This window comes from Malaclemys terrapin, chromosome 8 (genome assembly GCF_027887155.1).
Source record: "Malaclemys terrapin pileata isolate rMalTer1 chromosome 8, rMalTer1.hap1, whole genome shotgun sequence".
Classification (NCBI taxonomy): Eukaryota; Metazoa; Chordata; order Testudines; family Emydidae; genus Malaclemys; species Malaclemys terrapin.
The window spans coordinates 15,171,151-15,183,623 of NC_071512.1; the positions used below are offsets into that span (position 1 = coordinate 15,171,151).

At 41.7% G+C, this 12,473-nt stretch overlaps 1 protein-coding gene across 2 annotated transcripts in view; it reads right to left on the minus strand.

Annotated features, from left to right (window-relative positions):
- Nucleotides 1-208: 208 nt before the first annotated feature.
- The window catches only part of KIF3A (kinesin family member 3A), a 42,085-nt gene continuing 29,820 nt past the window's right edge, over nt 209-12,473 (minus strand). For both annotated transcript variants that reach the window (XM_054036976.1, XM_054036975.1), the window contains exons 12-17: nt 11,058-11,168; nt 9,772-9,897; nt 7,840-7,893; nt 6,430-6,498; nt 5,426-5,550; nt 209-4,085 (exon numbers count right to left, since the gene is read on the minus strand). In XM_054036976.1, the coding sequence (XP_053892951.1) occupies nt 4,037-4,085; nt 5,426-5,550; nt 6,430-6,498; nt 7,840-7,893; nt 9,772-9,897; nt 11,058-11,168 (534 nt within the window). In that variant the 3' untranslated portion in view covers nt 209-4,036. The remainder of the gene's footprint in view (nt 4,086-5,425; nt 5,551-6,429; nt 6,499-7,839; nt 7,894-9,771; nt 9,898-11,057; nt 11,169-12,473) is intronic.

Consider the following 12,473-nt stretch of genomic DNA (forward strand, 5'->3'; position numbering starts at 1 on the left):
TGACCTTATCTAAATTATTTTTTGAACCCAGTTATACTTTTGGCCTTCACAACATTCCATGGCAACAATTTTTACAGGCTGACTGTGTGTTGTGTGAAGTAGTACTTCCTTATGTTTGTTTTAAACCTGATGCCTACTAATTTAATCAGGTGACTTCTGGTTCTTGTGTTATGTGAAAAAAGCCACACTGTGATAAAGAGATGAAACATTAGGAGTTCAAATTTTTATTCCTTGGCAAGAACATGCACCATGTAGACACAATACTGGTATGTACAATGTAACATAAAATTTATACATAAAATACAATGAATAATCAGAAAAAACACTTCCAACAAAGTTAGCAAAACAATAAATAGGGAGTAATTGTACAACTAGAATTTCTTGCCTATATACAAATGGGTGAACCAGAACTAAAGAGAAATAGCTATAATTTAAAGTGTGCAGACTACAGTATAAGTTAGTGAAAGGCACTACGGAAGATTCTCCCCCCACCCCCACCCCCTCTTCTAGCAATCCCAGGACCAGGAAAAAATTAAATGCAAAATATGCTCTATTCAAAGCAGTGTTAGGAATGTAACAAACTGACAAAAGACCCAGGAAATGTCCGTGTTAAGGCCAACACTTCTGAACAGAGGAAATTGGGAGGAAAACCGACAGACACGCCCACACAAAAGAGCACGAGTTAAGGAAAGACTGAACTGAGACCAGAATAGCTGTATTGGCTAAAGCATAAATTTAAAAAAAGATTTTAAAATGAGTTATGGACAGAACAAGCCTGCAGATAATCCAAGAGCTGCAGGGTAAGTCTGTAGTCCAGATGCATATTTAGTAACTTTAAAAATAATAGCTACCCCTCTGATATTTAAAAATAATGCCCATACTCAGACAAACATTCAAACCTCTCAAAGCTTGATAAATATAAACTGAACCTACTTAAAAGTATTTCATTTCCAAGTTTCTCCTTTTTAATAGCAAGGGATTTTGTTCTCCAAAGCCAAAGCTGTGACAGCAAATCACAGCCAGCAAGTCTATCATGGAGCATGCTGGTTTTATGTGCAAATTGGTATAAAAGATAGAAATGACACAAGAAGCTTCCGTTTTTAAAAACAGACAGACAGACAGAAAAGCTGTACAACGGTAGTTAAGAGGACAAGTAACATTTGTTTACCAGGGACTTGTCTTTTACAGATCTGTTCCACTACAGCAAATCCACTTTTAGCGTTAATCATTTCATGTTCTGGTATGGGTAGAATGGCTCACAATGGCACCTTCAAGGTGCCATAAATGGTGTGTCAGACAGACAATTTGGTAACATTTTTTAAAAGCACTGATTAAGGAGGAATTGTTTATTCGCCTAGTTGCTGGATCCTACTGCAGCAAGGTCATAATGGTATTAATTTTTAACATCAAAACTGAGGAACCCCAGATCTTGTATTACTGACATTGGCCCCAGTTCTACACTGAGCACATGGCTCCAGAAGCCCACATGAAGCTTGGGCTTCCTGGGGCAGCAGAGGTTCTCTTGCACGGCCCCTGGAGCAGGCCTGGGTCCATAGCAACGACTTCTGAGCCATTATGGTCTCTCGTCAGTCTTTTTAGCATGTATGACAGCATACAAGTAAAATAGGATGTTTAATCAAGTTTACTGCACATTCACAGTAAGATACATTTATGTACCAATACTTTAATTTTTCTTCAAGATGAGACACAAATACACCTCATTTTGGGGAAGAGCTTGATGAATTCCCTCTTATTTAAATACTGTGCTATAAAAAGAGAAATCTGCTAGAAGCTTTACTTAAATCTTGTATAAACTTAAAAACGATAGTTCCAATTGTTTTTTAAAAAAAACCCACGCAGCACAGTAAGTTTTGCTCCTGGGTGAAGACATGGAGTATGCCTACCCTGCAATTAAACACCCATAGCTAGCCCAGGTCAGCTGACTTGGTTGCACAGGGTTTGGGCTGCAGTGCTGTCAAACTGTGGAGCAGATTTTCAGGCTAGGGCTGGAGCATTCCCCCTTGCAGGGTCCCAGAGCCTGGATTCCAACCCAAGCCCAAACATCTACACTGCAATTTTACAGCCCCTGAGCCGGAGTTAGCTGACACGGGCCAACCACGTGTGTTTAATCGCAGTGTAGACATTTGGGCAGATTGAAAGAAATAGATATTTAAAAAAGAAAGGACAACAGAGCTTAGCCAGAATGCTACTGAAATTCTTCAGAGTTAAATATGTCCTTGTGAGACCAAACTGTGCATCTTACACTTGCATATAGATCCACAAGACACAGCTATTGGTCACAGTGCTAAGAAGGGGACATGAACACATGGTATTTTGATGCATTTTTAAAATATTTTGCACACTACAGAAAGAATATTTCAACTAACTGTAAGTCTGGTTAGACAGAACGAACGCATTACACCTGCAGTGGAACAGTGCTACGCTTTTGTTTAGCGATTCCATCTTTTCACATCCGCAGTCACAGCTTTTTACACTCCATGCAACATTGTAAGGTTATACTGAAGTTATAGACATTAATAATCCATGGGTTTGTGAAGATTTATGACATCTGTAACTGATGTGTTCCAGCACTAGTTACATAATATGCACAAGACAAAGGAATAATAATTTCTCCTGTATCACAAAAGCAATATATTAAACTGTTAAATGTTTAGTAGCAGCACAGTTTTCAGGGGGATCAACTGAACTAGTAAATCAGCAGCCACTCAATGCAAGAGATAATGATTTTAGAAGAAATTAAGCTACTGTCTCTAAGTGTAATGGAAAACAAAAGACTACTTGGGTGTAGACAGGACCGACTTTTGTGCAGATGTTACTATTACGTGGAGATGGGAAGTAAAGGAAGCACCTCTCTATTTTAAAATATAAAGGGTCCAAATTCATCACTAGTCAATAGAGCATTGCCCCCAAAATATTGGGGCCAAGGGTGAGAAAGCTAGCCACAAGCTCTGAAAACACCTAGCCTGAGCTATATTATGGGTTTGTGACACTCTCTTTAACATAGTAGGATTTTATCTTCTCCATCCATATTGAGAGTAGAGCAATTCATACAAAAAATGCAAGGCTCAGTTACAATCAGAGAGATCAGTTACACATCCTCCACCCAGTGCGAGTGCAGTGAAGGCAACCGTGCAAAGCAGCCTTTAAAAAAGTAAAATATATTCTCTTGCATTTTCTTCAGCGATGGCTACCCTCAAAAAAGTAGTCAAAGAGTTGTTGCCTAGCGACTGTGTGCATTTAAACAGTAAATAAAAGAACATCACTTCAAATAAAATGAAACTAAACAGTTTTGTTTTCATTTGCACTGAAACTAAACAAAACATTGTCCCTTGCCCAGTGTTCTTGAATTTGTACAGTTTAGGTTTTCAAAACAGTCACTCTTTATGCAACAATATACAGTAAGTCTACATATGTCAGTTACTAAAGGAACAGAAAGACAATTAGTCATTTAATGTATGAAATTCAAACAACAGCTACAATTAGGGAGTATTTAAATAGCCAAGGAAGGGGGCTCAGTATTCAGATTGAGTTATATCATGGATTTATACCCACCACATGAAAACATATAACAGTGCAACACAAGACAACAGTATAAGTTGCTACTTTATGTACAAAGCAGGACATAAAACAGAGTGATCAGGATTTAAAGTTCAGGGTCTATCTACCACACTGGGCTAATATTTTTAAAATTTAAACACATCTAAAGTTCTTGCTTTCTATACATTTCATTTCGACAAAGGTTACTGCCAATGGTTTCCCTGCACAGCACAAAGAGTGGTGTAATACATTGACAATTTCGCAACAACACACATATTGGTTTAACATATGTTAATATAACATACAGTATAAGGGTAATTAGAGAAACAAGTTCATTTTTGTTTACTGATGAGGCATTGTTTTGTAGCCCCTTCTGGTCAAATTGTGCCAGTTCCTCAATATTTTCTAATGAACTATGAATTTTAGCAAAGCATTACAACACACATTAATCTTTACTCTGTCGCTGAATGCATAACACCTACTGAAGCAGAGAGTCAATTACAGCTCCTGGCTTTGCTGAACGTTTTCTGTTTGGAGAGGAGGGGTGGAAAAAAAAAAGACAAAAACACATTACTAGTCTACCAAAGAAAAGGAAGGGGTGACATTTTTCAAATCTAAAGAATATACTATTAACACTTACACAAGTTTGGTTTCTAGCCTCTAAAAATAATATGCTAAAATCTCAACAAAAGCATATTTAATATTTTAGAAGCATAACTCAAAATACAATCTATCTAGGTTTATATTTGGTCATCCATCAGCACCACCCTCATTTGGACAGATGACTTATGTGTATTCTCGCATGTCACTTGTGAATTTGGCCCCCAAAGTGTATGCTAGCATAAAACACATCAAGTAGCCAGAGGAGAGGAATGTAGCAAGAACACACACACACACACACACACGTTTAAGAAGGCGTTAAAGTAGGCCATTTCCTAAGTCACTTAGGCTTGATTATGTGTCATTAAGAGTCAAATTTACACCGCTTTAGGCCTCTTAACTTGGCCCCAAAAGTTAATGTTTCTTGCCAAAGCCAACTCTCCCATGATAAAACACTACATAGTGTGTGCAGTATGTTTTCTCTGTTGACTATAAATCTTCATGCAGTAGTCAGTTAAAAAGTATACCTTAAAATCTGCAGTATGTGTAACTTGACTGACTAACGATAAAGTATTACATTTGCTGACGTGGTGTTACTTTCCCAATCTTAATGTTGGTGGGCTTTTTGTACAATTAACCCAAACTGGAACCAGAATTAAACTTAGCAACTCCCAAACCTTGACCCAGACTGAGTCTCTACCTCATATCACCTAAGGAATGTTCTATTCCTCTGTGTAGGCTTCAGTGACTTTAGCATTGTTGAGGCATGTATTCATGTGCGTCTTCCATTTAATTCCATTCTCCATTTTATTTAAATACCACCTCAGTACCCCCACAAATCTTATATCCCTTTTTATAGCTCTCTGCAGATCTAAGACTATTTAGTTTGAGAAGTTAGTTTTTTAAATTTCAAAATTATTTTAAAAAGGGGGGAAAAAAAGAAACTGTCAATTTTTGAAAAAAATCACAACCAGCTCTAATAATTTGATATCTTGGCAACAGAAAATTGTCCTTAAATCAATAGAGTATGCTTTCCAAGTATTATGGATTTTGATCAGCATTCACTGTAGTTCAATCACTTTCTATGTGGAATGCATTACAGCACTGCTGAAAGGGCCTGGGGTCCTGCTGTAATACATTCAAATTAAAGGGATGCCTAAATGCAGCCTACAGGACTGATCCCCGAAATAAACCTTTAGTTAGGACTTAAAATACTTCACATGGAAGTTCCCAATCACATACAAAACCATTTCACAAGAACTCTCACCTTCTACTAGTTTTAGGCCTTGATCTTCCTTTTGAAGTCCTCGGCCTCTCTAACTTCATCAAAGACTGCCTCAGGCTTTCTTCCGTGTAAGCTAGATAAACATGGGAAAGGTCCACCTCGAAGGGCTAGGGAAAGAATACATAGAATCCATTTTACAACTGTGAGTATATGTTCTTCTATAACACTTATCAAGAAGTGTGCTTCATCAAAACACCAAAGACTATAAAAATCAGAATTTGAAAGTTTTATAGCAGGAGATGCAGCACATATGGGTAGGGCCCTACCAAATTCATGGTCCATTTTGGTCAATTTCATGGTCAGAGGATTTTAAAAATTGTAAATTTCATGATTTCAGTTATGTACATCTGAAATTTCACAGTAATTGTAGGGGTTCTGACTGAAAAAAAAAAAAAAAAAAAAAAGAGTTGTGGGGCGGTCGCAAGGTTATTGGCGGGGGGTGGGGTTGTGATACTGCTACCCTTATTTCTGCACTGTTGCTGGCAGTGGCACCGTCTTCAGAGCTGGGCAGCTGGAGAGCGGTGGCTGCTGGCAGGGAGCCCAGCTCTGAAGGCAGAGCCGCTGCTAGCAGCAGCGCAGAAGTAAGGATGGCATGACATGGTATGGTATGGCCACCCTTACTTCTGCGCTGCTGCTGGCAGGGTGCTGCCTTCAGAGCTGGGAGCCTCACCAACAGCCACTGCTCCTTGGCCGCCCAGCTCTGAAGGCAGCACAGAAATAAGGGTGGCAATACCACGAGTCCCCTGCAACTCCCTTTCAGGTCAGGAACCCCAATTTGGGCAACGCTAGTCACCTCCATGAAATCTGTATGGTAGAGGGTAAAAGCACACAAAAGACCAGATTTCATGGGGGGGGAGACTATATTTCATTGTCCTTGACGCGTTTTTCATGGCCGTGAATTTGGTAAGGCCCCACATATGGGTATTCATTGGCTTGTACACTATAGATCTATACAGTTTGATCCATATTTAAGAAGAGACACTTACATCTTTTTCCTTTTTATCTGGTACTGGGGTCTGTTTTCTCATGTTGTTCCCTGTATATGCAACACATTTCTTAAAGAAAGAGAAAGATCTGTTAGCAAAGTCAACTATATTATAAGACTGATTTCACAATTGGGTAGGTTTATATTTGCTTCCAGCCTCAATTCAATTAATCTGGGAGTCTGTGAGATGAAAGACCCACTTCGCACCTTTTACCCATCATGACAGTTAAGATTATCTTGGATTAGAGCTGAGTGAAGAATTTTTAAAAAATCCATTCATTTCAAACCAATTTTTCTTTCTTTTTCTCACCAAAACAAAAAAAATGTATTCAAAATTTTTTAATTTGGGTCAAATCAAAACATTTGACATTTTTTGTCTTGAAATGTGGATTCAAAACATTGTCAAAAAACAGTTCATTTTGACATTTCCAATATTTTTGATGTCCAGTTTGTCAGATTCAATCCCAAATTCAAGAATAATCTTAGTACCCTGAAAAATGTATTTTTCTATCTTTACTTTTTTTTTTCCTGCTCAACTGCAGCTGGGATGTTCTTTATAGAAATGCCTGAAGCAGAACTTCCTAGGACTAGTGGCTAAATTGAGCATTTACAGCTCTAGAACTTTTACTCCCCTGGGCAGTTTGCCAGTCTAATGGACTTCGGGGCATGATGCAAGATATACATACATACACACACACACAAATATATATTTCTATAAGCTTTCAGATGATTCTTTCTGTTCCAACAACATGGCTGGTAATATTGTTGGTGACAGCTGCAATAGCTTTGATTAGCTCATGTCAATGAAACACCAAAATCCTCAAAAAAAAACCCAAAAACATCTGGAATAAGTAACAAACCCATCACAGAGATCTTGCAGTCGTAGTCTTATTACAATTCCCTGCAAGTCCTAAATTTCCCTTGTTTAAAAGACGGTCTATTGTGATGATACAGTATGTTAACTGAAGTACCTCTGCCCTGTTAGAACAGGTTTCAAGCAGTCTGCAGCCAAACAATAGTTGCCACAAAGGGGACAGCTCATCCCCTCACCTACTCCGTTTATTCTGACGAGGGGTGAACTTCAAATTGGAATTTGCAGTTTAATAGTATTAAGCAGAAAAAGGGTTGCATCCTGGTTTGCTTTAGGAATACCAGAGAATTAGGAAAGCCAGAGAATTAACTGCCAGAGACACGAACGCTACATGTTTTAAAGTGCAAAAGTCAGGAAGTGAAGACATGAAGGTTATCAGAGTAACGCTGTCTCTCCGTTATGGCACAATCTAACTAGCCAATGAAAACTGTATAGCTAAGGTTGGCGAGTTAGCATGAGATCCCTCACTTTCATTTAATACCCCGTGAGAACCTTTGCATTGCACTAATGAAGCTACCTGCATCTATCAACTAAGCTTACCAACTGCCATTCTCCAATGTCTTCATTCCAGTGAACATAGTTTTCAATCATTTCCTTAGAAGAAATAAGAAAAATAATTGTTTTAACTCTTCATACACTCTAAATACATCTTCCATAAGGCACACCCAAGAGATCCTGGGCAAAGTGAATTTAACAACAGCATTAAAGCCCTGTTAAACATGGCTCCTCCTCAAGTCAATTTAATCAAGGCTAGTTCACTGATGTGGATGACCACACCATGTTAAAAAACCACACACACACTGAAGGCCACGGCCTATGAGGATAGGTCTACATTGCCATAAAAAAAAAAAAAAAAAATCTCTGGCAGCAAGTCTCAGAGCCTAGGTCAATCGACTGGGGCTAAAAATTGCTGCGTAGATGTTTGGGTTCAGGCTGGAGCCCAGGCTCTGAGATCCACCCTGCTTGTAGGGTTTCAGAGCCTGGGCTCCAGTTGAAGCCTGAACATCTACACTGCAATTTTTAGTCCCACAGGCCAAGCCTGAGTTAGCTGAACTGGGCCAGCCATGGCCATTCCGTGGACCTTTCATTGCAGTGTAGACATAACCTTTACCCTGAATCACCTGTTCCAGTGCATGTAGGAATATTCTGCACATGTACAGGTCTCCAGTTATGGTGATATCATTAAGATAGTTGTCCAGGTGTGATATTCATAAAAACAAAGGAAAAATGCTTTGTGTGTTTTGTACTGGGTGGTGTGAGGTATTTAAAATGTCAGATACAATGAATCTCAGGGATATCATATACTGAGGAGCCAAGAGAGCTCTACAAAGAAAGTGAAAGATGAAAGTTCTAGGTACTGTCAAGTTGTGTGGCTTTTAATGTCAAATACTGCTGCTAACCGCAACTTCATCCAACTGTCCCTAGACCAAAACAGGTCCTGAAACATTCCATGAGCCATTCTGGCAAATGGATCAATTTTCATTAATATTCTTGTGGTGAACTGATAGCCCTGTTTTGGGGGATCTACACCAGTTTTAACACTTTGCCTTTGGGTAGGCTACATAATCTGGCTTTGTGCCACGAACTCCTACTCCCTTTTGATGGGAACTGTTCATCCTGAATCAATAATGCTCTTTATAGTAGGAGGTCCAACAGGAGATCTTCATTTCTGTGAAGAGCGGCGTGAAAGATGAATATTTAGGGGTTGCGTTGGCAGAGTTTGGGTCTGTAATTCCCTGTTGGTGCAATCCACCAGCTATTTGTAACCATTGTTGTCCAAAATCTGCTTAGTCCCAGGGTGAAGCTGCCACAGTGGACAATTACAGGTATATATTTTCCTATTGTAGAGATGGCCTTCAATTTTAGAAAACACTTCAGTTCTTTTAGACAGAGGGTGATGAGGGAGTAGATCCTCCTCAGATAATCAAATAATTGCTTCACTTTATCTCACTCAACCAGGCTTTTCAAAGCATTACATAAAGACTACAGGGAGAAAGGTGATTGTGAAGCCATTCCGCTTAGTGAACAATCGTAATGCTCACCAGAAACCTCCCTCTTGGTATTTTCAAAAGATTGATTCAGTCACATCTGGGGTCTCTGATTCTCATGGTTTTTGACAGTGATCTAAAACTAATATGGAAATGTGGCAGAGCTGCACCTGGTAGTATGTTCGTATAACTGCATTGGTCTGAAACAAACCTAATAACCTTGATTTTACTTCTAATTCCATTTTATTAGAGGTTTTCTGTGTTTTATAAATATTCCTTTACAAATATATACGTAAGTTAGAATCTTATGTGGCTCATTATTTTTGTGTGTGATGCTATTCAACACCTACTAGCTCTAACAAACTGGATACAGAGATGAGGTGTGCTGAGCCACTCCCACTACTGATGGGGACAGAAGGAATCAATGCGTGTCTCTAACATTACTAAAAACCCCAAATCCAAGACTAGGCTTCCTTTCCTTTACCTGGTAGTCCTGAGGAATGAAGTTATCTATGATGAGCATTTGAAGACGAAGCTCCCTGCTGAGCTGCCGAATATTCTCCAGCAATCCTTCAATCTCTCGCTGATGTTCCTGTTGCAGATCTGCCATCTATGGACAATAAAGCAAGCCATCAGGAAGCTAGAAGTAGTTCAAACATGAAAGCCTTTTAAAAAGTTGTTGCTCTTCATGGAAGGATGAAAGGCCATCTCCATTTAAATTCATAGGCAAAATGAATTCTTTTATTCTAAACTATCCCCAAGAATTGATAAATTAAACATACCAGCTCAGACTGGCACTTTTTGGCTACAAGACTTCTGCAAATCCCCGCTCTGCACTTGTTGGAAGGAACCAGGAGCACAGCAGTCTAGGTACATCCTGCTCAAGGAAAGGGGCCTGCACACCCTAAAGAAAATCCCATTATCCAACATACTACCATGCACCACAGGCAGCTGCAGGAAGCAGCTCTCGGCCTGAAGACCTCCTGCAGCATGGGCTACAGGCACCAGCCAATAGACATTCTGAGTTCCCACAGGTTGGCAGGAGAGGGAAAGAAGGTGGTAGCCAGGTGGCACATGATTAGGGGATCCTGGCCAGAAGGATAGGATAGGGTAAAAAAGCTACAGAAAGGAGAAAAATATGCTATGGAGATGAAAGGTCACAGGAGAGAAAGAGGAAAACAAACAAGAGTGAAATTTCAAGGAGCTACAACTAAGATAAATTATTAATCCCGTATTCTGTCAAGTTATTACATTACTTTGACAGAAAAGATAAAGACTATTCAAGTCAAGCAGGAGCAGGGGATTGTGCAGAGTGTGTCGGCAACTGATGATTTTATAACGTTTAGCGATAACTGGTTGTTTTATTAAAGCTCCAGCTCCCAGAGTCATATGAATGAGACCCATCGCTTTCATTTCAAAGAAAAAAAATTCTCACCCTCATTAGGGTGACCAAGTGTCCTGATTTCATAGGGACAGTCCTGATATTTGGGGAGGTGTCTTATATAGGTGTTTATTACCCCCTGCCCTGATTTTTCACACTTGCTGTCTGGTCACCATAGCCCTCATCGATTCAGAGAAAAGCTTGAAGATGTAACCCCCCGAGGCTCAAATTACCAGTGTTCAGTTAGTTCTCTGAAAACATATCAACCAAGAAGTGTTTTATAAAGACACTGGCAAAGCACTTTTCCAAGGTTACACAACGTAGGCCACAGTATTTCCAAAACAGACTTGTTTAGTTATATTTATAAACTAACTCTTTTGAACACGGACCTCTGATTTTGCAGCCATTAGCATTGTCCAGACTTTCTTCAGCTTCTTGGTCTTGCCCTGTGCCTCCTCCTGCAGGCTGGTGTACTTCTCCTCAATGTCCAGGCGCTCTTGCTGTTTGCAACATTTAAAAACAAAAGACAAACACACAATTTACTATTGTCAGAGAAGCATTTGGCTGTGGTATAACCAGAGGAGAAACTACTAGGAGTAAGTGAAGTGCCGGCTCTGCCTACACCGATCTGTCTCACACACGCCCCACTTTTACTCGCTGCTATAAAGCTAGTCCTTGCACAGTCTTCTGTACCAGAGCACTGCCTACCCATTTCAGGTGTCAGTCTCTAGGAATGTTGGCACCAGCTCCTAAGGCTGAGAGAGGCAGGGCCGGCTCTAGGCACCAGCACTCCAAGCATGTGCTTGGGGCGGCACTTTCCAAGGGGCGGCATTCCTGGCCCTTTTTTTTTTTTTTTTTTTGCTTGGGGTGGCAAAAAGCCGGGAGCCGGTTCTGGCCAGAGCATCTTCCCCTGGAGCCGAGCCAGGGCTGCGGTGGCGAGAGGGGCTCCCAGAGTGTGTGAGGAGCTAGGGAGGGAGAGGAGCGGGGCCCAGGATGCAAGGAGGGAGGAGGGGTCCTGCTGCCGCCACCGCTGCTGCTCTGAGTCTCCCCAGGGCGGCGCAGTGTTTTCCCGCCCGAGTGGGCTGTGCAGGGCGCCACCGGTCTGGGCAGGGGGCGCAGATCCTGGCTCGCGCGCTGATAGGGCGAGTGGCTGGGCAGCCCGAGTGGCTGGGCAGCCCAAGCTGCCAGGGAGCTGCCCCCTCCTGCCCCCGGACCCAGCCCGCCGTGCACCTTCCCCGCCTCAGCCCCGTGCTGCTTGCCCTGGGCCTCCACAGCGCCAGGGGCAGGCAGAGACAGAGCCTGGCTCTAAGCGGGGCATACTGCCCCGCTGGGGGAACCCTGCGGCTTGGGCACCTGGAGGTCAGTGTCCGTCCTCTCAGCTCTGCCTGTACGGGGCTGGGGAAGCAGCTGTCAGCGCCTGCCGCTCTCAGCCCTTGCACTCCCCATCCCGCTCGCAGCCTCTTCACTTGTACCTTCCCACATCGCTCCTTCGCCGAACCCCTTCCCCTTGTACTCTCCCTTCACCCGCATCTCTCCCCTTCTCCCCTTGTACCCTCCCCCAGCCCTCTCCTCCCATACCTCCCCCTTCTCCTGCACCTCTTCTCCCGCAACCCTCCTGATAACCCTCAAACCTTGTACCCGGAAAGGGATGGGGATCTAGTAAAGAGGGGTCAGGCAGAGGAGCGGGTGTGGGGGTACTTGGGGGCTCTACACTGGGAGAGAAGTGGGGTGCGATGTACTCATGGAGGAGGAGGGGGTAAGTCCCTATGCCTTCCATGTGCATTTGGAGCACTAAAGATGATGTT